The following is a 26,570-nucleotide window of genomic DNA, read 5'->3' as shown; positions in this document are numbered from 1 at the left end:
TGTCTATTTGCTCAAACTTGCTTACTTTGTTGTTTGAATCTTCTGTAATGTCTTTTCATAAAACAGTCTTATTTAGGCATAGTTGATATGCAAAAACCTCCTGCACATGTTTAATCTACACAGTTTGATGACTTTGAACTTATTATGCATACATGCAAGATAGCATCACTGAATCAAGGTTGTAATATATCAATTACTTCCCCCAGTTTCCTTGTGTTCCTTTGGGTGCGTGTGTGGGGGTTGAAGGAGTCAAGAGCAGTTAACATTGTGGACTGGGTGTTAGGTGTCAGTTTCACCAGATGAAGAGATCCCTAGAGACCTGTTAAAGCCCTCCTTTGGGTGCGTCTTGTTTTAAAAGCTAAAAACAGCGTAAAAACCAGCTAAATAAAAAAGCTAAAAGCTAAAACAGATCTACTTTCTAAACAAATTTTTAAGTGCTCAATACTGTATTGTTAATTATAAGTGCTATGCTGTACAGAAGATTTCTAGAACTTACTTTGCATATTTAGTATTCCTTTTGCATAACCAAAACTTTATAACTATTGAGTAACACCTTTTCATTTCCACCTCCCTCCAGTCCCTGGCGACACCATTCTGTTCTCTGCTTCTATGTTTGACTATTTTAGATATCTCATATAAATAAAATCGTGCAGTTTTGTCCTTCTATGACTGGCTTAGTTTATGTAGCATAATTTTCTCTAGGTTCATCCATGTTGTCACAAATTGTAGGATTTCCTTCTTTTTTAAGACTGAATAATACTCCTTTGTATGTTTATACTTAATATCTTTATAAATTTAATTTACTTTATTTACTCATTTGGGAAACAAACATCCTAAAATCTCCAAGTATAATTGTAAAGTTGTCATTTCCTATGTGCAAATTTGTTGGTTTAAAAATATTTTGAGGCTAAATTATTATTTGCATAAAACAGCAGAATTGTTACAATGTCTTGGTGAATTGTTTTGCTGATCACTATTCTGTGGCCCATTGTGGTAGACTGCATCATTGCTAAAATATTTATTCCCTGTGCTAAGGGAAGGTCGTATTTCCCTTCTCCTTGACATAAGTGTTAGTTGTGTGACTTGGTTTGGGGAGTGACATCTGAGTAGAAGTGAGAAGCATCACTTTCAAACAGAAGACTTAAGAACCAGAAGTTGCTTCATAATATCTTTTTCTTTCTTCTTCCATGAGACAGTTTTTGTTTTACATAGAGACGAATCCATCAGCTCGGGTCCAAGGGTCAACGTACGGTAAAGCAGAGCTTCCCCACTCTGAGACAGGTGTGTTGCATGAGTAAGAAGCAAGTCACTGAGATCCTCTGGATTGTTTGTTATTGCAGCCTAACCTAACCGATCATGACTAATACTTCCAATTCATTCCTACTAATGCCTTTGCCTTAAGGTCAGTTTTGTTTATCAGTATTATAGCAGCTCCAATTTTCTTTGAAGTAGTATTTGCCTGGTATATCCTTTTCAATCTTGTTCCTTTCAGTTTCTCTTCAATTTCTGTGTCTCCCATAAACCACATTTAGCTATATTTTGTTAGTGTTTTTTATTCCATTCTCGGATGCCCTTTCCATTTAAATTTATTGTTTTTACCAATGTATTTCATCTGTCTTATTTTGTGATTTCTGTTTATTATTCTTTTACTTTTGCCTTTTTCCTCCCATCATCTACAAATGGGTGTAGTGGGACAAATAGCCTTCAAAAAGATATGTCGTCTTCCTAATCTTCTGAATCTGTGAACCTTGCTTTATTTAGCAAAAGAACGTGAGTGAGGATCTTGAGAGGAGAAGCTTGCTGTGTATGATCCAGGTGGACCTCATGTGCAATGACGCGTATCCTTATAAGAGGGGCACACACAAGAGGGGGTGGCTCTGTGACTGTGGAGCAGAGACTGGAAGGAGGTAGACTCAACTCAAAGAATGCTGACAGCCACCGAAGCCGCGAGAGACGAAGAACAGGTTCTCCCTTCTAGCCTCCAGAGAAAGTGTAACCCTGCCAATACCTTGATGTCGAGCTTCTGGCCTCCAGAGATGTGAGAGAATTGGCTTCTGTTGTTTTAAGCTACACAGTTTGTGGTTATTTGTCAGAGCAGCCCCAGGAAACGAACACAACTAGCAATAATAGTGTTCTTATCCCACAGGGTTATCGTGAGGATTAAATGAGATAATGCAAGAAAGGGGTTATCAGGGCCTGGGCTCCATTAAGTGCTCAGTAGTTGTTAGCTGTTATTCTATTTATTATTTTCTGTTAGCTATTATTCTTTTTATTATTATTATTATAGTTATTAGCTGTTATTCCATTTACCATTATGAGTAAAAATAGGTTTTAGGTCCAGTTCTGTAGAAGAGCCTGAGACGGAGATTTTTATGCAAGGTATTTATCGAGGAGGTAAAACCTGTAAGAGAATGAAGGAAGCAAGATAGGGAATATAGTAGGAAGGAATGATATTTGGCTTCCCCAGTACCAAATCTGTGTTAGCCAGGGTTCTCCAGAGACAGATCCAATAGGATATGTGTGTATGTGTGGGCAGATAGATGAGAGACAGAAAAAGACAGAGAGAGAGAGAGGTAGAGAGAGAAATTGAGAGAGAGAAAGAGAGAGAGAAATTGAGAGACAGAGAAAGGAAAGTGGATTTATTTGGGGAATTGGGTCACATGATTATGGTGGCTGAGGAGTTCCATGACAGGTCATCATCTGCAGGCTGGAGACTCTAGGTTGGCTCAGTCCAAGTCTGAAGGCCTCAGAGCCAGGGCAGCTGATGGCACAACTCAGTTCGAGGCCGAAAGCACTAGGACCCTGGGGGCCACTGGTGCCATGAGTTCTGGAGTCCAGAACCCAGTGCACTGGAGTTCTGATGTCCAAGGCAGCAGAAGAAAAGTCTGCTCCAGCTCTCAGAGAGTGAGAGAGCAGTTCACCTTCTGTGGTTGTTCTCTCTGGGCCCCCAGCTGACTGGATAGTACCTGCCAGCATTGAGGGCAGAGGATTCCCCCAGTCCACCTAGACTCACACTCCAGTCTCCTCTGGAAACACCTCAAGATGCACCCAAGGGAGGGCTTTGTCAGGTCTCTGGGGATTCCTTCATCAGGTCCAAGTGACATCTAACATCCAGCCCACATGTCCACCCCTTGACAACCTGGCACCCATACATACTTCCTCAAACCTTTCTTAATTCCCGAGTAAGACGATAGCAAGGCAATAGTGCCACCTAACATGGTGAAACTGTTCTTCATACAACTGAAAATGCACCACTCTTTTCCCTAGAATTCAACTTTCAGGATTTCAACATTTGGGATTTTAATCTTTTGGGATCGTGGTTTTCGGGATTTTAGATTTGGGGATGTTGCTCCTTCAGGATTTCAACATTTGAGACTATGGCATTTTGGATTGTGTCTTTTGGGATTATGATCATCATCACAAGATAGGGCAAGGGGAGAGCCTGGCGCTTAGCTGTGAGGCCAAAGCTGGGGTCCAGCCTTGGCATGACCCAGTGGAGGTCTCTGAGCACAGCCAGCTTTGACCCACCTTCAGGCAACAGNGAGGATTAAATGAGATAATGCAAGAAAGGGGTTATCAGGGCCTGGGCTCCATTAAGTGCTCAGTAGTTGTTAGCTGTTATTCTATTTATTATTTTCTGTTAGCTATTATTCTTTTTATTATTATTATTATAGTTATTAGCTGTTATTCCATTTACCATTATGAGTAAAATAGGTTTTAGGTCCAGTTCTGTAGAAGAGCCTGAGACGGAGATTTTATGCAAGGTATTTATCGAGGAGGTAAAACCTGTAAGAGAATGAAGGAAGCAAGATAGGGAATATAGTAGGAAGGAATGATATTTGGCTTCCCCAGTACCAAATCTGTGTTAGCCAGGGTTCTCCAGAGACAGATCCAATAGGATATGTGTGTATGTGTGGGCAGATAGATGAGAGACAGAAAAGACAGAGAGAGAGAGAGGTAGAGAGAGAAATTGAGAGAGAGAAAGAGAGAGAGAAATTGAGAGACAGAGAAAGGAAAGTGGATTTATTTGGGGAATTGGGTCACATGATTATGGTGGCTGAGGAGTTCCATGACAGGTCATCATCTGCAGGCTGGAGACTCTAGGTTGGCTCAGTCCAAGTCTGAAGGCCTCAGAGCCAGGGCAGCTGATGGCACAACTCAGTTCGAGGCCGAAAGCACTAGGACCCTGGGGCCACTGGTGCCATGAGTTCTGGAGTCCAGAACCCAGTGCACTGGAGTTCTGATGTCCAAGGCAGCAGAAGAAAAGTCTGCTCCAGCTCTCAGAGAGTGAGAGAGCAGTTCACCTTCTGTGGTTGTTCTCTCTGGGCCCCAGCTGACTGGATAGTACCTGCCAGCATTGAGGGCAGAGGATTCCCCAGTCCACCTAGACTCACACTCCAGTCTCCTCTGGAAACACCTCAAGATGCACCCAAGGGAGGGCTTTGTCAGGTCTCTGGGGATTCCTTCATCAGGTCCAAGTGACATCTAACATCCAGCCCACATGTCCACCCCTTGACAACCTGGCACCCATACATACTTCCTCAAACCTTTCTTAATTCCCGAGTAAGACGATAGCAAGGCAATAGTGCCACCTAACATGGTGAAACTGTTCTTCATACAACTGAAAATGCACCACTCTTTTCCCTAGAATTCAACTTTCAGGATTTCAACATTTGGGATTTTAATCTTTTGGGATCGTGGTTTTCGGGATTTTAGATTTGGGGATGTTGCTCCTTCAGGATTTCAACATTTGAGACTATGGCATTTTGGATTGTGTCTTTTGGGATTATGATCATCATCACAAGATAGGGCAAGGGGAGAGCCTGGCGCTTAGCTGTGAGGCCAAAGCTGGGGTCCAGCCTTGGCATGACCCAGTGGAGGTCTCTGAGCACAGCCAGCTTTGACCCACCTTCAGGCAACAGAGTCAAGCTTTTCCACTCTTGTATCGTTTAGTCATTGTGTGGGGCAGTAGGGGATGGGGTGACAGACTGTGAGGTAACATGGCCCCTTGTCTTTCCAGTGAGGCGGGTTATGGTCAGCACCGGCTGGCAGCCTTGCTGGTGAATGAATGGCACTAGACCTTGGAGTCCACCTTGCAGGCAGCCAGTTCTGGCTTAGTAAGTTCATGGAGCTCATTAAGTCCCATCAGTAGCTCCTCCTTTCTATGTGCAGGGAGCCTGTCCCCTGCAAGGCCTCAAGTCCACAACTATTTCATTGCCCTCCTTCTGTGCTGCTCTTCTTGAATTCCCTGTTTCTGTTAGTGGGCACCACTCTTCCCCCAGTGGTCCAGGCTGGAAGAATCAGAGTCACCTTAGCTTCCTTCTCCGACCTCCTCTGCCTGATCTAGTCCACTGTGTGCAAACCTCCTCACCTGTCACCCCTTCTCCTTGCTGCCAGACATGGCCTAGCCTCTTGTTTCTGCTCTCCCATCCTGTTGGCAATAGTCCTAGCAGGTCCCCCTGCTCACTTCTCTTTTCAGTTTTCCCCTTCTCTCACCCCTCTTTCAATCTATCAGCAAAACCTTTCGGCTCCCTTTCAAGATATCCCCAAACTGGCCAGCACCCCTGGCCTCTGGGGACTTTGCCTCTCAGAGGCTGGACAGCAGCAGTGGGCCTGCTCGTGCTCCCCTAGGATTCTTCATCTTAGCCTGACTGATCAGTCATTTCAGCACTGTGCCTTACTTGGAAATCTCCAGGAACCTCTTCGTGCATTTACAATGAAATCCAAACTATTTTCCCTAGCCCTCGAATTCCTAAGAGATCTGGCCCTGCCAACTTCTCTGACATCACTCTCTCTCTGGTCCTCTCTCTCACACCGTTCTATCGCACTGAAGCCTTGCCTTTGCTCACCTGTCACTCCATGTCTGGATCCCTTCCTATGCCCTTGCCTGGAAGGCTCCCCCGGGTCTCTGCATGGCTTGCCTCCTCCTAGAGTACAGGTCTTCACTCTAATATGTCTTGCTCAGAGAAGCCTTCCCTGACCCTTCAACTTAAAACCGTTCTCCCCTAATTTCTATCACTCTATCTTGCTTGATAGATTTTCCTTTACGACACATCACTCTGAAATTACCTTGTTTATTAATTTTTTTGTTTATTGTTGTCTCTTCCCTTAGAGTAAAAATATCGTGAGGTCAGAGATTTCAGCCTGTATCCCCAGCAGCTTGAACTGTGCTTGGGTTACATACTGGGCTTTTAGTGGATAAGGAAGGAGTAAATGGATAGTGTTGCCGAACTGACCTCCCGAGAGTGAAGATTTGAGAGCGTCTGATCCAAAAAAAGGCTTTTCATTGTCCTTCAAGATCCTTCAAAATCTGGCCCAAACTTTCTTTATATTCTTATCTTGCTTACACTCCTTCCTATCACTTGTAATCTATCTAAAGTGGGCTTTATTTTGTTTTCCACTTTCTCGCTGCTCTTTCTCACCTTGGGATTCTGTTCACATCAGTTTCTCTAACCAGCAAGCCATTCCCCTCAGATCCTCAGTTCCTCTTAAAATAATGCATAGCCCATCATCTCCTCTTCTGTAAGGGGGCCGCCTTTGCACATTCCCTTGCCTGGAGAAGCCCTTTTTTTACTCTGAATTTCCACAAGACTTACACTCTTTTAGGCTGTAACTTGCAGCATTGTACCTAGTAATGGTAGAGTCATTCACTGTATCCTCAGTATCTAGCACCTGCCTCATTGTAGGCACACAATACGTATTTGTTAAATGGATGAATATTATAGTTTTGTTATCTTTTTACCCTGTAAATGTCGTGGAAGGGTCTATTTTACTTATCTGTGTAACCTCCCACAGCATCTAGCATGCTTGTTGAATGAGTGAATGAATGAAAGCTATTATTCCCAACTCCAGGTGTAGTTCAACTCAGATAATGAATAAATATCCCAATTGTCTGGGCCATCTTTTGACATTCCTCCTCCCTTTGGGCACATTGTTTTGTTTACATCCCTATGATTGCTGTGTTCAGAATAGCCATACTAACAACTGATGATTGTGGTATGCGGAATTCTAAGATCATCTGCCAAGATTCCCAGCTGTTGGCATAACCATGTTTTCACCATTATTTGAAAATTAATCTAGGTATTTCTGTGCAAGGGATTTGCAGATATGTTTAAGGTATTGAATTAATTAACTTTAAGATAGGAAGATTATTCCAGTGGGCTGGACCTAACCACTTGAGCCCTATAAAAGGAGAGAATTTTCTTTGCTCACAAAAAAAAAGAAGTCAGAGACTTGAAGCATTAAGGAATTGGATGCACAAGTATTTCTCTGTTGCTAACTCTGAAGATGCAGGCGACCATGTGATAAGGGATGTGGGTGGCCTGTAGGTCCTGAGGGTGACCCCCACATGACAGCTAGCAAGGAAATGAGGACCACAGTCATACAACTGCAGAAAACTCAATTCTGCCACAGATGGGAACCATACCTGAGGCAACGCCTGAATTTCAGTCTGGTCAGACCCTGAGTGGAGAACCCAGCCATGCCATGCCCAGACTTCTGACCTACTAAAACTTTGTGATAATAAATCTGTGTTGCTTTAAGTTGCTAAGTGTGGCAATTTTTATGACACAACCATAGGAAATTGATACAGTGATGAGGACAAAGGCATAGAGAAACAACCTTCAAGAAGGACCGGAGCAAAGAAAGGGCAACAGCTGTCCCCAAGTTTTGCATCTCTGTCTTATGACTCTGATTCTTCAGCTCCGAGCTCCACAACATCTAACAACTACAGGTCTTGATTCTGTCCCTGGTCACTCAGGCACCCTCTAAGAAAGAGGATTGGGACATGATTAATGAATGAACGTCTTCTTTTTGTCTGGCTTTTCCTTTTAGGCTTAGAATAGAGGCACATGCTCTTTTTCCACTGATCCCCCCTCTAATAAGCGTACCGACCTGAAACAATTGACCTTAAAAAATAAAAATAAGTAACCAGCCCCCAGAGCCCTTGCAGGCAGCATTAGCATTCTTCAGTCTCCCTGGGTTGTGTCCTGGGAGTCTCGGAGAAATGAATCTTATTATTAGTCTGATGCCAGTGACTGCTCCTGACAGCTCCCTCCTCCTTCCTGCAGCTGCCGAGCCCACACAGGTGTCATGAAGCTGATGGCTCTTCTGGCGTGGGAGGGGGCGGGGGAAGGTGCATTGAGCCATCAGCTCCAAGCCCAGTGCAGTCTCCTAGGAAGCTTGACTCCCACTGGGGGCTTCCACATGTCAGAGGAGCCCCCAGATCTGTATCCCCTAGACTTTCTCAGGCAGATTTCCCTGGTAGAGTATAAGATAGGTCACTCAGAGGTCTTCAGCACCCCACCTTTTAGTCCTGAGATCTGTCCTCCACACAGAGGCATGCATAGAGTGATGCGTTTATTTTTTTAAATTGTGAAGTGAACACATGTGTAAACATAATCATGAAACAAGCATTGTTAGCACCTCAGAAGGTCTCTCATTTTTCCCTTTCCAAACACAATCTCTTCCTCCTCACAGAGAGAGAAAATCACTATGCTGAAGTTCATGAAAATGACTTCCTTGCCTCTAAAAAAAACCTCGTTTTCATACCTGTGTATGCATCTGTAAGTGGGGATAGTCTTACTTTGCCTGTTTACAAACTTTATGGAAATGGAATGTGTGCCCTCTTTTGTATCTTGCTTGTCAACATTATATTTTTGAGATCTATCGTGTTATATTTTAGCTATAGTTTGCTCATTTTCATTGCTAATATTCCATTTTCTGAAGATACCACAATTTATTTATTCTTATCATGATAGTCATTTAATTTAGGTTGTTTTTAGCATTTGACTATTTAAGCTGCACTGCCATGTACATTCTGGTACACGTGCACCTATTTACACAGGCAGTGGTTTATCCAGGCCACGTGCAAGAGCATGGCGGTGGGTGGGTGTGGTGTGTATGTATCTCCAGCCTTATGGAGTATGTCACCCTGCTTTCCAAATTGAATTCAGATGCATCCCCCCAAACAGCAGATTTAATTTTCTGATTCTCTACCTTTTTGCCAGCCACAGGTATATTAGTTTTCTATTGCTGTATAGCAAATTGCTACAAGCTTTATGGCTTTAAACAACTTAGATGTATCACCTTACTGTTTGCCTGGGCCACAGTCTGGGCACAATTTAATGGGGTCCTTTCTTCAGGGTCTCCCCAGGCTGCACTCAAGGTATCAGCCTGGGCTGGGGTCTCATCTGAGTCTCAGGATTCTGTTTCCCCTGGCTGTTGGCAGAATTCAATTCCTTGCAGCTGTAAGACGCATGGACACTGCATCAGCAAGGCCAAGAGGAGCATGCCTCTCTGACGTTTTGCCACCTTCTAAAAGCCCCTTTGATTAGGTCAGGCCTACTCGGCATAAACTCTTTTTTGATTAAAAGTTGATGGATTGTTAATCTAATCACAGGACTGCTATCCTGTTCACAGGTTCTGCCCATGGTCAAGGGGAGGGGATTACACAGGACCTGTACATCACAGGGTGGGAATCCTGGAGACCTTAGAATTTTGCCAGCCACACTTGGTATTCTCAGATTGTTTAACTGTCAGCTACTGGATCATGTAAATTTTTGAATATTTGAATGTAAGCAATTTTTCACGTTTATTGATGACTTGCATTTCTCGAGGTGTTTATTTCATATGCTTTGCAGATATTTCTCTAACCTGATTGAGCAATATTCTTCAGTAATAAAATGGTATCATAGATAGCACTTATTGGGTGCTTATCCTTTGTCAGCCATTTACATGCATTACCTCGTTTAATATACTTAAAACGCTCTGAGTAGGTTCTATTGATTTCTCCATTTCATAGATGAGGAAATTGAAGTTCCAAGGAGTTAGGCAACCTAACAAGGGTGTGTGGTAGGGATGTCACCGGTTTGATCTTTGAACCAGCTCAGTCTGACTTCAGAGCCCATCCTCTTAAACTCTAAAGGAACCTAGCATGCTGATTCAAGGGATAAGGGGATTTGCTCCCTGCCATGATCGTCAGGCAAATGGTCTCTTATTTCTTTTATGACACAAATATTGCTCATATGAGTGAAAGACTGATCCTTTATGTTTTCTATACTGCTGTTACATGGATCTTCTCCAGGCTTCAAGTGCACATGTCTGACCCTACCCAAATCCTATGGGGCAAACTGGTACTCTGGCGTCTAAATCCCCTCTAAGTCTGTCCTCAAATTCCTTCCCCAGCCTCATTTCCCCAAACCCTCTTCCCTGGCCCTTGGAAATCACCAGAGTATACACAGCCCTGTGCTGTACTCAAGCTTTGCCCCTAATTGGGAGCTCTAGGCGCCTGCTGTCCTCCCCATCCCCTGCCATTCTACTCATCTCTCAAGGCCCACTTCAATTTATATCTTGTGAATCAGTCACCTCTTAACCTCTCCCTCCTACAGAGATCTTTCCCTCCATCTTATGAGTTCTCATAGCTTTTATAATTTTTACCCTTTGACACCTGGTCAGATCTGTCTTGATAATACTATTTAATTTTTTATGTGTCTCAATAAAATCACGTGTTCATTGCTGATTAGTTATCTCCTGAATGGTTTTCAGTCCTTATTTTACTTGAACTTTCCATAGCATCTTATCCTGGGAAATGAGGACTCATTCTGGAAATTTACTTCTCTATTGGTTTCTAGGACATCTTTTTCTCTTCCTTTTCTTCCTACTTTGGACAGCCCTCTTTGTCCGTGTCCTGAATGGCTGTTCTTTGGGATTCTGTCTGTGGCCATTTTCCTGGCTACTTCTCTGTATCATAGCCCTGCTGCACTGCCATCCCATTGGACTCCATCTCCCACTGGACTCCCTGAGGTCAAGCACAGTGTTGGTCTTTATTGCATCCCCGGGGCCCAACCCAGACACCTGCAGAGCAGGTACCTTGCTTTATGCAGTTCATGAGTTCCCACAGTCTCTCTGACACTGCAGTGCATGTGGCAGGTGGTGCTCATGGATGGCTGAGGTGGGACTCATGGTGAACGGATGCAGACAGAGGTACAATTCCTTCACGTGGACATCCCCTTGGGAATTCCTCCTTTTTCCATTTTTTGACTTGGGATGTGTCTGTATGGGGAATGCTAGTTGTCTTCAAATACTTAAACTTTTAGACAACTCTTTTGCCTTTAGTTCAGTTCATACCTTTTGAATTCCCTCAGATTTATTCTGGTTTATTGCTTGCAAGATAGCTAGTGCTCTGTCTCTGACCTAGCTCCCAAAACCAGATGTGGAAGCGTAAATCAAATAACTGATATTTGGACACTGAGTTTCTGCTCTCAAAATGTTTCTACATCTCCTCATTTGGTCTTCATTAGAATACTGAATGTATGAATTCATTTGTCAAAAAGGTTTCTTGATCTAGGCACTGTCCAGGGTGCTGCAGGAGCCATGAAGAACCACTACCACATCCCTGACTTTAATGGTTTTGGCAATGCACCTGCTGCCTTTTATTCCCACTTGAAGCTGAGGACAGGAAGGCCCTGACAAATTATAAGTTTCCCATGGTTACTCTGTTGGTAAGTGAAGGATCAGGAACTTGAATCCAGACCTTCTTACCCCAAGTCCATATTATGTTGTATCAATTTTCATGGCTAAAAGACCTGCCAAACCCTGAAGGTCGGTGGAAATGGGTTTTTCTTGCGATGAGTGGTTTGCAAGTTTTGTCATTTCCTGAAAGAGAAACAGAGGAGAAACAAGAATAATGTTTGAAGCAACACTTAGCTTCTTCTCTCAGGTTCTTTCACGTTGAATGGCCCAGGTTCCAGGGAGATTTATTTTATTTTTCCAATAATGATCCCAGAGCTCTTCCAGGCCTGAGGGACTTGAAAACCCTGACCAGAACCCCTGGAACCCCAGTCTCTGACCATAGGCTGAGGGTAGAGCGGTGTAAGCAGTTTGTCTCCCATACCCTGCACAGCTTGCACACTTACTGCCTTTCTCTGAGTCCTGGGGGCCTCATTGCCTGGATCTCCACCCCAGACCCTGCTAACTTCCCTTAGAAGAAAGCAAAGGTTAACTGAGATCACACAACCAGGTGGATGCCTGGATTCATTTTCCCTGGGGCTAATTATGGAGCTACATTAGATAAAAGTCAACATATGTTGTAAAAGGCACTGTGTATCATTGCTTGACAGTTTCTAACAATGTGCTCATGTAACAGCTGTCAAAGGCAGTGCTAGAAAATGAGTAATATGTTGATTTATGTATATCAGATCTGTCCTCACGCTCTGTGATGGAGCGGACCAGGCGGGCTCAGCTCTGTGGGTGGAGACTCCAGGAGGGGTGGCCAAGCAAGGAAGGAAATTCCCTTAGCTTCAGAAGGGCCTGGAAGGGATGGCTGAAGCCTGAAGCAGCTGCCACTTGCTGAGGTCCTTTGCAGTAAAATTGCCTAGGGGATACTTGTTCCCTTTTTACAATAGAGAAAAAAGTAAAATTCATCTCCTCAGGAGCGGGGGCTGCTAAGGTAACCTCCTGTGCTGTCCTTGGCCTCTGGATGGGGCATAGGGTCACACCACGGAGGAACAGCCTGCCCCATTTTACATGGTTTTTTTGAAAGGGGGTTTCTCTTAAAGTAACTGCTTTGAATTTTCTTTATAGTTAGGGCATTTAAAACAATTAATTAATTTAAAATATGTTTAATTGACAAATAAAGATTATATATATGTACAACATAATGATTTGATATATGAATACATGGTGTCCTGATTACCATAACCAAGTTAATTAACATATCCATCACCACCCTTGCTGATTTCCAGCAGCTGTTTATCTCGTGACTGAAGGTTTGTACCCTTTGACCAAAATCTTCCCATTTCCCCTACGCCCACAGCCACTGATAGCCACCGTTCTACTCTCTGTTTCTATGAGTTTGACTTTTTAAGATTCTATGTGTGGCTGGGCGTGGTGGCTCATGCCTGCAATCCTAGCACTTTGGGAAGCCGAGGCGGGTGGATCACCTGATGTCAGGAGTTCAAAACCAGCCTGGCCAACATGGTGAAACTCCGTCTCTACTAAAAATACAAAAAAATTAGCAGGGCGTGATGGTAGGCGCCTGTAATCCCAGCTACTCAGGAGGCTGAGGCAGGAGAATCGCTTAAACTCGGGAGGCAGAGGTTGCAGTGAGTGGAGATTGTGCCACTGCACTCCAGCCTCGGTGACAGAGCGAGACTCTGTCTCAAAAAACAAAACAAAGCAAAAGAAAAAAACACAAGATTCTACGTGTAAATGAGATAATATGCGCTTTCTTTCTCTGGTTTATTTCACTTAGCATGATGTCATCTAGATTCAACCCCATTATTGAAAATGATAGGATTTCCTTCTTTTTATGACCAAATGGTGTTCAATTGTGCATAGATACCACATTTGCTTTATCCATCCATATGGCGATGGACACTTAGGTTGTTCCCATATTATCTTGGTTGTTGTGAATGGTGCTGGAATGAACATGGGAGGGCAGGTATCTCTTCAACGCACTGATTTCATTTCCTTTGGATATAGACCCAGCGATGGTATTGCTGGATCGCATGGTAGTTCTACTTTTAACTTTTTGAGGACCCTCCGTGCAGTGCTCCATAATGGCTATACCCACCAACAGTGTGCCATGGCTTTCTTTTCTTGACCTACTTGCCACTGCTGATCTTTCTTCTTTTTGATAAGAGCTGTTCTCACAGGTATGAGGTGATATTTCATTGTGGGTTTTTATTTTTTTTTTGGACAGCATCTCACTTTGTCCCCCAGGCTAGAGTACAGTGGTGTGGTCTCAGCTCACTGCAACCTCACCTCCCCAGTTTCAGCAGTTTTCATGCCTCAGCCTCATGGGTAGCTGGGATTACAGGCACACACCACCACACCCAGCTAATTTTTATATTTTTAGTAGAGATGAAGAGTTTTCACCATCTCTCATCATCTTTGGCCAGGCTCGTGTCTATCTCCTGGCCTCCATCTGCCTTGTGTTGGGATTACGAGCACGAACCACCACACCCAACCCCATGATGGCTTTTTAATGACCAAACTCATTTTTTAAAATTTGTTTCATATTTTTTCCCCAAATTATGTTAAAAGAGGAAGTTCAACAAGTTGGCTCTTGCATTTAAAAATCTCTCTGTTTTCCGTGTGTTTCTCTTGGGGCCGTGCAAAGGGACTGCTGGTCTCAGAGGATCTGATGATTACGTAGAAAGTCGCTTTGGCATTGCTGTTGGAACCCCCACTGCATTCCAAATGGATCATGGGCTCTTCTCTTTGTCCTCATTTTTTTTGCCTTTCCTATACCACAAGCTCAGTTATAGCTTCCCCCTCTTTAAATGGTAAGAAGTGACTTAGTAAGAGCATTAGGCTTGAAGCACAAAGCCAGCCCCTGAATACTAATGGAAAATTCAAACTCTGAAATAATTACCACTAAACTTGTAGTTCAGTGGAGTCTTTCACTAAAAACCACAACAAATAGTTCTGCTTACTTGTTGATGTTTACTGGGACAAAAACAGAAACTCCCCTGGTACTTCCATAGCCTCCAGCACAGTGCCTCTGCAGGCGAGACCGGGGAGGGATCGCAGAGTGCACCTGGCTTTGTCTAAGGTGGGACTTGTGGTTGGTAAAGTGGCCTGGAGGGCTCTTAGTGGTAGGCCAGAGGGGAGAGCAAGTCTCCTTTCCCCTCCTGAGGCTTGTCTGTTCCCTGTCTGGTTGTGGCACCGATTGCGTTGATGAGGTTGTGCTCTGGTTCCTCTGTTTACACATTCTGCTGCCACCATGCTGGCCACATGCACCATGGAGGATGTCAGATGTCCCCCAGTGCCATCCCATACCCAGGCCCTGGATGGTGCACCATGAGGCATGTCTGTATCAGGCAAATGCTCCTCTGACTTTATATCTGCTGACCTCCCAGGAGGCTTCCAGGTCATAACTAGGTATAACCAGACTCCCACCACTGAATCAATTTCTAGCAATCTAGGTAATGGAGAAAGCCACTTGCAGGTTCCCACTCTCCTCACTAAGACGCTGTGGGGACAGCTGATTGTGTAGCCAGTCAATGAAAGCTTTGTGGGCACTGCACATTCATTAGCGAATCTTCAGAAAGAAGATTCACAACACACCAAGGGTAGTTAACGTAGCCGATTCAAAATTTTAATCTGCAAAAGCAGGTGTGCTCTGTCCAGAATAAGTGAGGAAGCGAGCAGCAGTGAGCTAGCTGCTGCAGGGGCCACCTGAGCTTTCAGCCAGTGACCCGTATTTTTTCTTGGAGGGTGCATCCTTTGGGACGGCTGCATCTCTATTAACCCGACTACCAACAATGAGTAGAGAACTTGATTTATAGGTGGTGTGAAGACCATCTTAGCTGAAGGAATTTCAAGAGCAGTTGTGAAGAATTTATTGGAGCAGTCTTGTAAAAATGTATCCTTCTTTATTAGTGATCAGAAAAACATTTTAGATAAAAAGGTTCTATTACTTTAAGACAGAAAGGTAGTGTGGAGTAGTGAGAAGAACACGGAATTCAGACGCAAAGAGTTAAGGGTATTGGTTTATTAGCTGTGTGATCCTGAGCGAGTTAATCAGCATCTCAGAGGCTGATTTTTTTTTTCATCTGTAAAATGGAATAATCATAGCAGCCTTATGAAATTGTGGTAAAAATCAGATAATAAATATAAAAGTACTCTTTAAACTTAGTATACATTTATATTTGCTGTATTTCCTCACTTGTAAGACATATTCCCCCCATGTTTTAACATTTCTAAAATCAATATGTTTCTTATAATTGATATGTATATTCAATGTGGTTGTTCTTTCCTTTCCCCCTGGAAAGTTATTAAATTGATGGCATGTCTTGTAATCAATGGCTTCTTAGAGACATAAAAATATGGTAGCTCAATAAAATGAAAATAGTTTTATCTGGCTCTGGAGGTCAGATTTATTATTTTTCATTTGGGTGTTTAGAGTCATCTATTCATGTGGCATAGCTCCCATTTATTAAGTGCATTTCACTGTTTGCAACAAAATAGTACCTAATGCACATGGTTTTTTACAGAATTCCCATTTCCTCTTAATTATATTTGGTTTTGTAGTTGGAACAACACTGGTTTGTCAACATTACTGATTGTAAGGGACTATTAAGGGATGGCGATGATGGGGAACTGTATGTGTAGCAGAGGTGCCTCAGGGATACGATCTCGCCATCATTACTGGTGGAGGTCAGGGACAGACTCTTACCTGCTGGGTGCACCATCAACCCCAGTCCAGCACTTGCTTGACAAACTCTTAGAGACTCCAAAGAAAAAGCCCTATAAAGTGGAAAGTTTTATTGTTATTAAAAGATAAGATTACTTAGACACCAAAATGCAGTTTTCTTTCTTCTAGATTGAGTTTTATTAACTTGAATGAAGACTCTTCTTTATACCTGATTGTGCCATTTTATTTTCAAATACACACACACTGTATTGACAATCTTATTCCCTCATTGAATTTTCTGCAGATTTTTGTTGTCTTTTATGAGGCTATTCCAGTGAGGGAAAAAGTTAAATGGAATTTATCGCAATATATTTACCTGGCTAGGTTGTAACTATTTCTAAAATAAATAAAACTTTTAAGACAATAGAACTGAAAAAGTGCAGCTACCCATTGAAGGCTTCTCACCTCCCCTTGGGAGGAATAAAAATGCATCCCACTCACCGCATAGCTTTTTCTAGGGCCCCTTTCGTTTTTCCCAAATAACCATTGTCTAAATAGAGTGGCTTGTGTGAGATTGTACACCCTGTGGGTGGTCCTATAAATATTCACTAGTAAAATGTATGTAAGGCACTGATCCATAGGTCTTCTTTATTCAAAGATACGTTTCACTGGTAAAAGTTCAGTTTTGATTTACTGGGTAGAGTCAATGCAGGCTGATATCATGAACCTGAAGTCCACCTCCTCCCATCCTTTCTGAATCTGAAAAAAATATGAACAACTTTGGCCCAAACTGAAGCTGGGAAGATATGAAAATGAAGCAATAGATGCTGTTAGATGCCAAGTTCAGAATTCATCTGCTCCTGTTGAAGGCCTCGTGGTGTTTGCAATGCAAATCTCAGAGTCATGCCTTAATCATTACCGCAGGGAGACAATTAGGGTTAAAATATAGATTTCCAGATAACAAGAGCAAATAATAAAGAAATAAATACACAACACAAAAAGAGCTAATGTGCCTCATTTATAGCAATACTTTCCTCAAGGAGGCTTGAAGGGATTTCTAGCTGGAGGATGGGCTTCCTGGACGTGAAAGAGACTCCAGGTTTTACGAAGGGAAGATGAGGATGGGCTCCCAGGACCTCGAGTTCAAGTTGAGTGCCCCTAAAATCAAGGCAATGGAGTAGTTTTACATTTTATATTTTATACTCTGGAGGTTAAAAGCACAGGCTCTCAAATAAGACAGGCCCATGTTGAACTCTCAACTCAGCCAATTAAAGCTCTATGACCTTGGGCAAATCACGAACCTTCTTTAAGAACTGAGACTTGAAGTTTCCCGGTCCAAAGGGCTACCGTTCTCGTTGGTGTGTTACAAGGACTAAATGAGATGATATGTATAAAACACTTAATGAAACGATCAATCTTACCTGTCATTATTATGAAAATTACTGGCCGAACCAGTCACGAGTTTATTTTCTTCTGAGAGACAACTTAGTGGAAGCCAGGCTTGCTGGCCGTTCTTCCTGTAGCCCTCCTTCCTGCTCAGAACGTTGTGTGATAGCTTGCTGCAATCATGACTGTGTGTTTCGTGGGAGAAGGTGGATGGCTACGTCTGGGAGAGCATGGGAAGCTCCTCTCTGCCCCTGCTGTGGTGATAACAGACTCCTTAGGGGGTCCTCCATCAGTCAGTCCCTCAGAGAGAGCATTTGCCAAGGGCTGCAGCGCACAGCGTCATCGCTGGACTGGAATAATTCAGGAGCACGAACTCTGGCCCTGGCAGGCCCCAGCCCGCCCTGCATGGTGCTTTTGCCACCTTCCTGCCTCCCTGGGCTTCAGCTTTGCTCCTGGGTTGCAGGAGCTGTGCCGGGCCAGTGGCTCTCAACTCTGGCTGTGCGTTACAGTCTCCACCTCAGCCCAACTCAGTCGGAATCTCTAGGGTGGGGTCTGGGGCTTCTCAAAAGCCTCCCAGGTAATTGTTTTCAATGTGCAGCTAGAACCGAGAGTCTCCAGACTAGCTCAGTGGTTCCCCAGCTGCCCTTGTCCGCAGCCGGGACAGCTGATGCGGAGGGCTCTGAGGCCTCACTTTAAACAGGGCTGCTGCTCTGAAGAGGATACTGATTTTCTGCTCAAGATTTTATGACAAGAAAGAGTTCTGCTGCTACAAAACAAATCGAAAGCTTTGAAAATTGTTGGACTCAATTGTGTCCGCTGCTATTTGGCATTAGTCTCATGATCTGAAACCTGATTTATTCTGGAAATTACTATTTCTTTTCATTTCTCATCATGGAGTCTAATAAATCCCCTTATATTTTAAGGGTTATCTTGAACATACCCCCGTAATAGTAACAATGTAATGAAGTTTTGTTTTAATCGTTATTAAAAGCATCAATATAATATGTTAACATTTAAAAATAAAAAGTCATATCCTGCTCTATGAATATGTCAGTAATTTACATAGACTGAATAAAAATTTGGAATTTATGACAGATGTCCTGTTATTTTCAGATGCCAACTGGAAATAAGGTTGTATTTACATATAAGCTATCTATCCATATTTAAGTGAATATAAGTTACTTATCTTGTACTTTCAGCATCTGTGCCTCTATTCATGTGTATATTCATTCACTTTTTTGCTTCAAGAATTACTCCCTATTGGAGGTTGGCTACAAGACTTTATGCTATGGGAGGGGTGTGTGTGTGTGTGTGTGTGTGTGTGTGATAAATTTGGATATATGCTTATAAATACAGGAAAATATACACACTTGTATCAAGCATATGGCTATAGTTATCAAAGATGCCCATTTATTTCTAGATGCTATGGATTCGGTTTCCTGTTCACTGAATAAAAATAGTTTTCACAACTATTTTGGAAAAAAGTTTACAATGAATTTTACTCCTTCACTTGTGTAGTTCAAGATACCTGAAATATATTCGGTTAGAAAAAAAATAAAATCAGATGCAAGTACAGATATATGAGGGACATACCTGAAATAGTTAATGTAATTAGAATGAACAATCACAAAATATGAAATAAAGACCCAATGTTAATAAATGCAGATGCCAACTAATCCAGACAAACGTGTGTATAATGGGAAAGGAGAGAAAGCAGTTGGGTTTCAGAGAAGCCCAGCTGTGTTTTTGGGAGAATTCAGATACATCACTATTTTTTGAACCTGGGGATGTTCTTTAACGGATGCTGGGACCCACATCTCAGTCCCTACACTGGACCAGCGGGGCATGGAATCTCAGCGTTGGCTATGAATACTCTGCCCGGGTGATTGTAAGATGCAGTCACAGTGGAAAACGACTGAACCTTCAGTGGTGACTGGAGTTGGGGCACATTCCACACGGGAGTTAGGCCTAGATGTACATTACTTTTGCAAGAAGCTGGCAAATTCTACAAGGAGTTTTGGTGTCATGGGAGGTTAGTTAGGTTATAATGGGCTCTAATTGGCTCTCCCCACCGCTGAAACATCGTCTGCCTAGAGCCGAGTGACACTCCAAAAGGGGAGAGATGTGCTCTGACCTTTGAAAACATCAAAGACTTCACTTCCAGCGCAGCTCTTATAGCCCAGTGCCCCTCAGCTCAGCAGGGCTAGGGCTGAGCCCAGCAAAACTGATAGGAAACAGCTTTTGCAGAGTAAGATTTTTATCTTTCCCCCTGGAACAGCACTGCAGGCAGACTCTCAGAAAAAGGACTGGGGTGGGGAAGGAGGCAGAACCCCAACTTTCTAGCCAGCACCTGCTCGTTACCTGGTTTCACTAATTCCCCTTCTGATGGTGAAACAAAACTCTATATATGGGTATGTTAGTGTGAATGAGTAACCCTTAAAACGTGAAGGGGTTTAATACTTATTACATACTAGGTAATCAGTCTTCAGCAGGTAACATACTTATAAGGCACCCAGGGCCTGATTTTACTCATGTCTCCAGTTTTATCTTTTACAGCTCCATACACCAAACACATGGAACCGTTTCTCTTCCCTTAAATAAGCCTGTGTTCACTGCTCTCTCTCTCTCTCTCTCTCTCTCTATTATTATTATTATTATTATATTTTTTGGTCTCTATTCTCTGTGCAGTCAGCTCAGTGTGGACAGGGACTCTCATTAACTAATTAATCTCATAGCTCTCAGTAATGCAGTGCATTACTCACAGTAGCAGGTGTTCAAATATTTGTTGAATGAGTGGGAAAAGTGTAATATGGCAAAGCCATGAGCTATTGCCTTAATTTCCCAGTGGTCTGCCATCCGAGTCAGAATGAGAAGATTGGAAGCCCACAAAGTGCTTATGTTCCAGGCGGTGACAGGTCTGCTGTGGGAACAAACGCAAGAGTAATGATGCATAGAGCCCAGGGCAGCACGGGTGCAGAGGAAGTTTCTCTTTCCTTTCCAGGGGTACATGTGGTAGGGAGCCAGCCTGGCCGAGGTGGACGGAGCGGCACAGCCCACTGTGAGACCCTGTGGGTGGGGAATGGGTCAGGGCTTGCCTAGGGCCCCTGGGGCCCCTGAGTGGCCAGAGGTGAGTAGACCCAGAAGGCCAGTGGTCTATGTTTGAAGGAAAGTGCCAAGGATTAAAAAGGAGAACTATATATTTACATTAAATCAAGGTTATTGGAAGGAGCTAGGAGTGGACTAAAATAGGAAAGGTATGGTAAAGAGGCAGACACAAACATGATCCGCTCCTGCCAGAAGCAGCCTGGGACACTGGGTGTCGCTGTCGTGACATCCTTAGTGGGTGGGAGCACAGCATTCAAGGTTAGGTGGACTTCGTTCAGTCCCACCTCTGCCACCTATGAATTGTGGGTTCTTGGGTGAGACACTTTGCCTCTCTAAGCCTCTGAAAAATGGGGGTGTGATGCTTGCTGCAAGCACAGCTAAAACTGAGCAGCAAGGATCCCTGAAGTCAGAGGAGGCAGAAGCTTTGAGCTAGGGCAGGCTCTTTGGCAGGTGGTCAGGAGACCTTGTCCGCTGCCTGGACACCTCTTGGACCTTCCCCCTCCATGTGTGGCCTCCCCTCATGTTTGCAAGGAGGTCAGCAGCATCAGCTGGTGGCAATGTGCTCCTTTTCTTTTTTTTTTTTTACGACCAACAGGACAAGGGGAGCAGCCTCTGTTCTCAGAATCCCTGAGCTGTGCTCCTCTGGAGTGTCACCCCTGGACTGGAGGAGATGGCTGTGTCGGTTTCCCATTGCTGCTCTAACAAAGCGCGCAGACTCTGCAACTCAGAACCAGAGACATCCATTGCCCCACAGCTCCAGAGACTGGAAGTGTGGGATCAAGGTGCTGGCTGGGCCCCCTTCCCTCAGGCAACGCTAGGGAAGGATCTCTCCTGGCTTCCGGTGGTTCCTTGGGGTGTGTGGCTTACCTGCCCCTTGCCCTCGCCCCACACTCCGACCCCCGTCTTCACAAGACCCTCTCCCTGTGAAGCTCTGTGTCCAAATTTCCCCTTTTTATTTGGCAACCAGTTATATGGGATTACGGCATATCCTAATTACCTCATTTTAACTTGATTAACCTCTGCAAAGACCCTGTCTCCAATGAAGGTCACATTCCATGGTATTGGGTGTTAGGGCTTCAACATGTCTTTTTGGAGGAAGACACAATTCAACCCATAGCCACAGTCCATCCCTGAACTCAACGCTGCGGATGGAGAAACCTGGTTGGTTGGCTTAGGTCATCTGAGGGGGATGCATGTCAGGGAGTGGTTCGCAGGGCCCACACTCTCCTCACAGGTAATGGGAGAGTAACAGGAGCCCAGCACCTGGCATAGAGAGGGCTCTTGGAGTCTGGACTAGAGTCTACATATTAGCCATGTAACTTGGAGGAATGTACTTATCCTCCCTAAACTTCAGCTGCAAAATGGAGATGACGCTACATGCCTGGAAGGATGGCTGTACCAACTCAGCAGGATGTCATACCTGGAGTAAGTGCTCAATAAATGTGATTGTCACTGGTTGCTGCTGTTATGATTACTACTATAATACCTTGCTCTGACCATGGTTGAAGGATCTAAGTAGAGTCATTAGAAGAGACAAGGGTGCCACCAGAAGACCTGGAGATGTGAAAGCCCTTGGCTTTGGAGACTTTGAAACTGAGGCTGTTAGAATGTTCAGGGGAAGATTTCTGGTAGTCAGTGAAGATACAGGCCTGAAGCTCTGGAGAACACTGGGGACCGATGGCTTTGTCACAAGGCGATTGCAGAACTATGCGTGTAAACCGGCTGACTTGGGACAGACTGAGAATAAGGTGAGAAGGAGGATGTGGACCACACTCTGGAGTGCACCTGCACTTAGGCAGGGGGTGGCTGGAAAGGAACTCTATGGGGATCCAGAACCCCCGACAGCAATGTCTTATTTGAGGACACAAGATGTGAAAGGAAATGCTACAATTGAATGGCATGAGCTCCAGAGGAGGACAGGGTCACTGAGCAAAGTCCCAGGTCTAGTTTACATGTCCTCTGCCATGGCTTAATGGCTTTTGGGGAACAGAGAGAAGACTGACTCTGGAGAAAGGGAGCCAGGTGGCAGCGTTGTGGGAAGCAAGGCTCAAGTTGAGAGTTGAGCATTGGGTAGGAGCCTGGTGTTCCGGGAAATGAAAAGGGCAGAGGTGGAAGTGCGAAGGTCATCTGCACTACAGTGGGTGATTGCAAGCTGGAGCCCAGCGTGGAGTAAGGCCATCTTCTGCACTACAGTGGGTGATTGCAAGCTGGAGCCCAGCGTGGAGTAAGGCCATCTTCTGGACTACAGTAGGTGACTGCAAGCTGGAGCCCAGCGTGGAGCAAGGCCATCTTCTGGACTACAGTGGGTGATTGCAAGCTGGAGCCCAGCGTGGAGTTCAGTCAGGGCAGGATTCAGAAAAGAATGCCAGGTCAGGACCCCTTTATTGGATATCAAAGTCCTGGAGAGTAGAGGGAGCTCCTGCAGCCTTCAGCAGGGGTTAGGGTATCGTGTCAAAGTTCTGCCCCAGCAGGCACCATTCAGCTAGAAGGTAACCCAGGCTTTGGGGGCTGAGGAAGCTGTGGTGGTTCTGGCCCACATGGATGCACTAATAGGCACAGAAAGCTAAAACTGTAGATGCACATTTGGGGCTGGGGGTGGAAATGATGACTCCTTAGGAGAAATATGCTATATAAATTCTAGGCATTTTTTCTGTAGTCTGGCCCAAGTTCAAGGCTCTGCAAATGTTATAAACCAAAAAGAATTTTTTTCCAATCTTGTCAAAATACTTTGAATGGATAAAATGAATGCATACTCTAATTATTTAGTGGTTTCTTCTTAATTTGTGGGTCTAAGCATCATGCTTTTGTGATGCAGTCTGTGTTTATGGTTGGTTGACACATCCATTGTCTGCTGTACCATATAATCCCCAGGAAAAACAGGGATTGGGTCTATGTGAGTATGCTTTTTATTGCTAGTAAAGTTCATGACTAAAGATAATTCTGCATGTTTCTTTTGGGGAGTACAAACTATTGAAAAGACATTCTTTCGTTAATGGAAACTCTTTCCAGTATGCGAGGCCATGACCAGGTACTAACGTATTCATCTTCTGCAAGTGAAGACTGCAAGTGAGGGCAGTTGAGAAGTTGGCAGAAAACCCTTGGTTCCTGGTCTCCTGGCTGCACACACATGTCTTCTTTTAAGGCAGTCACTCCTAAATTTTGCTGCACATTGGAATCATCTAGACATTAAAAAAATCTCCAGACATTCTGATTTCATTGGTGGTATAGTGGGCAACCTAAGCATCCTAGTTTTTACAAGCTTCCCAGATGATTCTGACGTGCACCAAAGTTTGGAAATCACTGTCATCAGGGCTACTCTCAGACAATTCAAATGAATAACATCATCATTGCATCTGTTAAAACACGAATAATAGAACACAGTATAAATCTCTATGATACTGGCTAATGAATCAGTGTCATAAGTGATTTACTGTGGTCTATACAAACTACAGATACTGTATGACAGTACTATAGATACTGTATGACACTGTAAAGTACTGTATGGAACAGAATAAATTGGTATTATCAATAGAATATAGAAAAGACTGAATAGCCTAGACTTAAGTATATACATATTCAATGATATGCAGTAAAGGAAGACTCACGGATTGGTGAGGAAGGGATCTATTATTTAGTTAGAAATATTGCCTAGTTACTTTAAAATAATCATTGTAAATTGTTTAGATGTTAGGGGATTTGATAAATAACCTCCTCTACACTGCCCATGTTTAAAATGAGTTGAGAGATTAAGTCAGAAAGACAGAGGTCAATATATTACACTGATTACTTGCAGAGACTGGGTAGAGAATGTGGGTCTAGATGTGTTAGAAAACCAACTCGCTAACACTTTGCACCTGGGCTAGAGAGACTTGCCCAGATGGAGTCCCTGGCAGCACTAAACACTTCAGGTCTTCCCGTGGGGCCACCTCTCAAAGCTAAGGGCAGGGGGCAGATGAGATGGGACTCCCGGTGGAAGTGCAGAGACAAAGAGGAAAGAGGAAGAGCCTAGCATTCTCTCTCATGCACAATCAGGTAAGTTGCTTGTCTCGTGTAAAAAACAAACAAACAAGGAAGACAGCCCTCTACATGGAAGCTTGGAGGAATGGGGAGAGGGGGCTTGTGCCCCCAGAGAGATCCTCTCTTTATACATGCACTAATTTCACATAGATTACTGAGTTAAATGTAAGAGAATAAATCTTGTAAAAAACTAGAAGATATTTAGATGGCTGTTTTTCTGCCTTCCGAATGAGGCTGGTTATTCTTAGCATTGGAATGTTAAAAAGAATCACAGAGGACTGGATCAATAACTTTGACTACATACAATTTTGGGGCTATGAGATTATTAAAGATTTTAAAAAATGAAGTTAATACAGGTTGGTGGGAGTACAAATTGAAGCAACCTCTCTGGATTAAATTTTGTAATTTATTTTAAGAGCTTTAACATGTTCCTATCTTTTGACTCAATAATTCCACTTTTAGAAACCTGAGAATGTAATCAATGGTAGGGTCAGAGACGTACATCCGAAGATGTTCATTCCAAGTTATTCATCGTGAAAAAATGGAAACACTTAAATACCCAACAATTCAAGGACTGTTAAGTAAGTGAGGGTGCCTCCCTGCTACAGGAGTGTTAGGTTTCCATTTTAAATGGAGCTTTTGAACACTTTTCAATGGGAAAATGTTTGCAAAATTTAAAAGTGCAGGGTATAAAATAAATATATTATATAATCCTAGTCGTGCAAAAAAATAAATTTTATTTTAGAAAATGTTGGAAGGAAATGCATCAAAATGTAAGTACTGATGAAGATGGTAGGTATTTTGCTTAATTTTGAAAATAAAATTTCTAGTTTCTACATTATTTTAGACAGACGTATTTTCTTTTAAAGTGGATATTCTCTGTTGAGATCTGAAATTCCTGGGGGCTTGAGCATTGAGCCTGCCGGTTTGGTAGAAGGAAAAGAGAATGAAGATGACCCGGAAACAAGGAAGGGGGCGAGGCAGAGCTTCCCTACCCCAAGCGGAAACATCTAAGGGTGAAGACCACAGGCTGCTGGGAGTGGAGTGGGGTTCATGCCATCACCTCCTATGAGCAGATGTGTGGTGACAGAGATTTTGAAGGAATAGTTGGTACTTGGTCTTTTATTAATTTCTTCAAATAGGCAGTCAGCCGGCTAGATATACGCTCCCTGAATCCTCCCAGGACTGACGGCAGCGAGGCCGTGGTCCATGAAGTTTCCGGGGCGACAGCGCTCTGGGGAGAGGTGTATGCGGGAGGCCAGGGCCAGGCAACACCTTGGCTTTGTGCAGTCACAGCGCTGCTGGAATAAATCCAGGCAGCTAATACTCCCCAGCTTGCGCTGCAGCGCGTGCATCTGCTCTCCGCGGTCCTGCCCAGGCGCGCCCAGCTGCGCCCAGCCCTGAGCCCAGCCGCGCCCGCTCTCTGCGCAGGGCACCCCCGCGGCTTTAAGTGGGGCGTCCAAAATAGCCCCCGTCTGTCGATCTCTCCACGGAAAGCCCGGTGCATTCGTATGGAAGTCTACTTTGTAACATTCCTGACTGTGATTTCGTCAAGGCTTGGAGAGTCTGGGCCTTGCACAGATTCAAATAGAACTTCCATTTCCTCCTGAGGAGGAGGAGAGACCAGACATGCAGCGAACGGCTGGCTGAGCCCAGCACAAACCCATGCTGGGGAGCCCAGGTTTCCAACAGTCATTCCATCAAAGTTAGGCTTTCCTCCAGCTCTTTTCCCTCTACCCCTCCTTAAAAATGCCCCCTTTCCCTTAAGCCTAAATGCTTGAGAAAAGAAAGCAGAAAACAAAGGGGTTTTTCCTCGTATGGATACTTGATCTTGATGATTTGCTAGTTGAAATACAGGAATATTGGGAAAATTTTTTTAATCCTTTTTGAAAACATGCCATTTGTAAGAGTTTGGAATTAT

General features: G+C 43.8%; 1 protein-coding gene across 2 annotated transcripts in view; it reads left to right on the top strand.

The window, feature by feature from the left end:
- Positions 1-26,570, top strand: part of LOC108529690 (uncharacterized) — a 178,030-nt gene that overhangs the window by 28,555 nt on the left and 122,905 nt on the right. The window contains exon 6 of one of the 2 annotated variants that reach the window (XM_017872157.1): positions 21,228-22,089. The exons of the other annotated variant lie outside the window; for it this stretch is intronic. Within the exon in view, the coding sequence (XP_017727646.1) occupies positions 21,228-21,263 (36 nt within the window). The 3' untranslated portion in view covers positions 21,264-22,089. Of the gene's footprint in view, positions 1-21,227; positions 22,090-26,570 lie in introns of those variants that run through there. 2 annotated transcript variants of the gene reach the window in all.

Source organism: Rhinopithecus bieti, unplaced genomic scaffold, assembly GCF_001698545.2.
Source record: "Rhinopithecus bieti isolate Rb0 unplaced genomic scaffold, ASM169854v2 scaffold_6481, whole genome shotgun sequence".
NCBI lineage: Eukaryota > Metazoa > Chordata > Mammalia > Primates > Cercopithecidae > Rhinopithecus > Rhinopithecus bieti.
The sequence above is the reverse complement of the archived record's forward strand: the minus strand, read 5'-3'. Positions and strand labels throughout refer to the sequence as shown.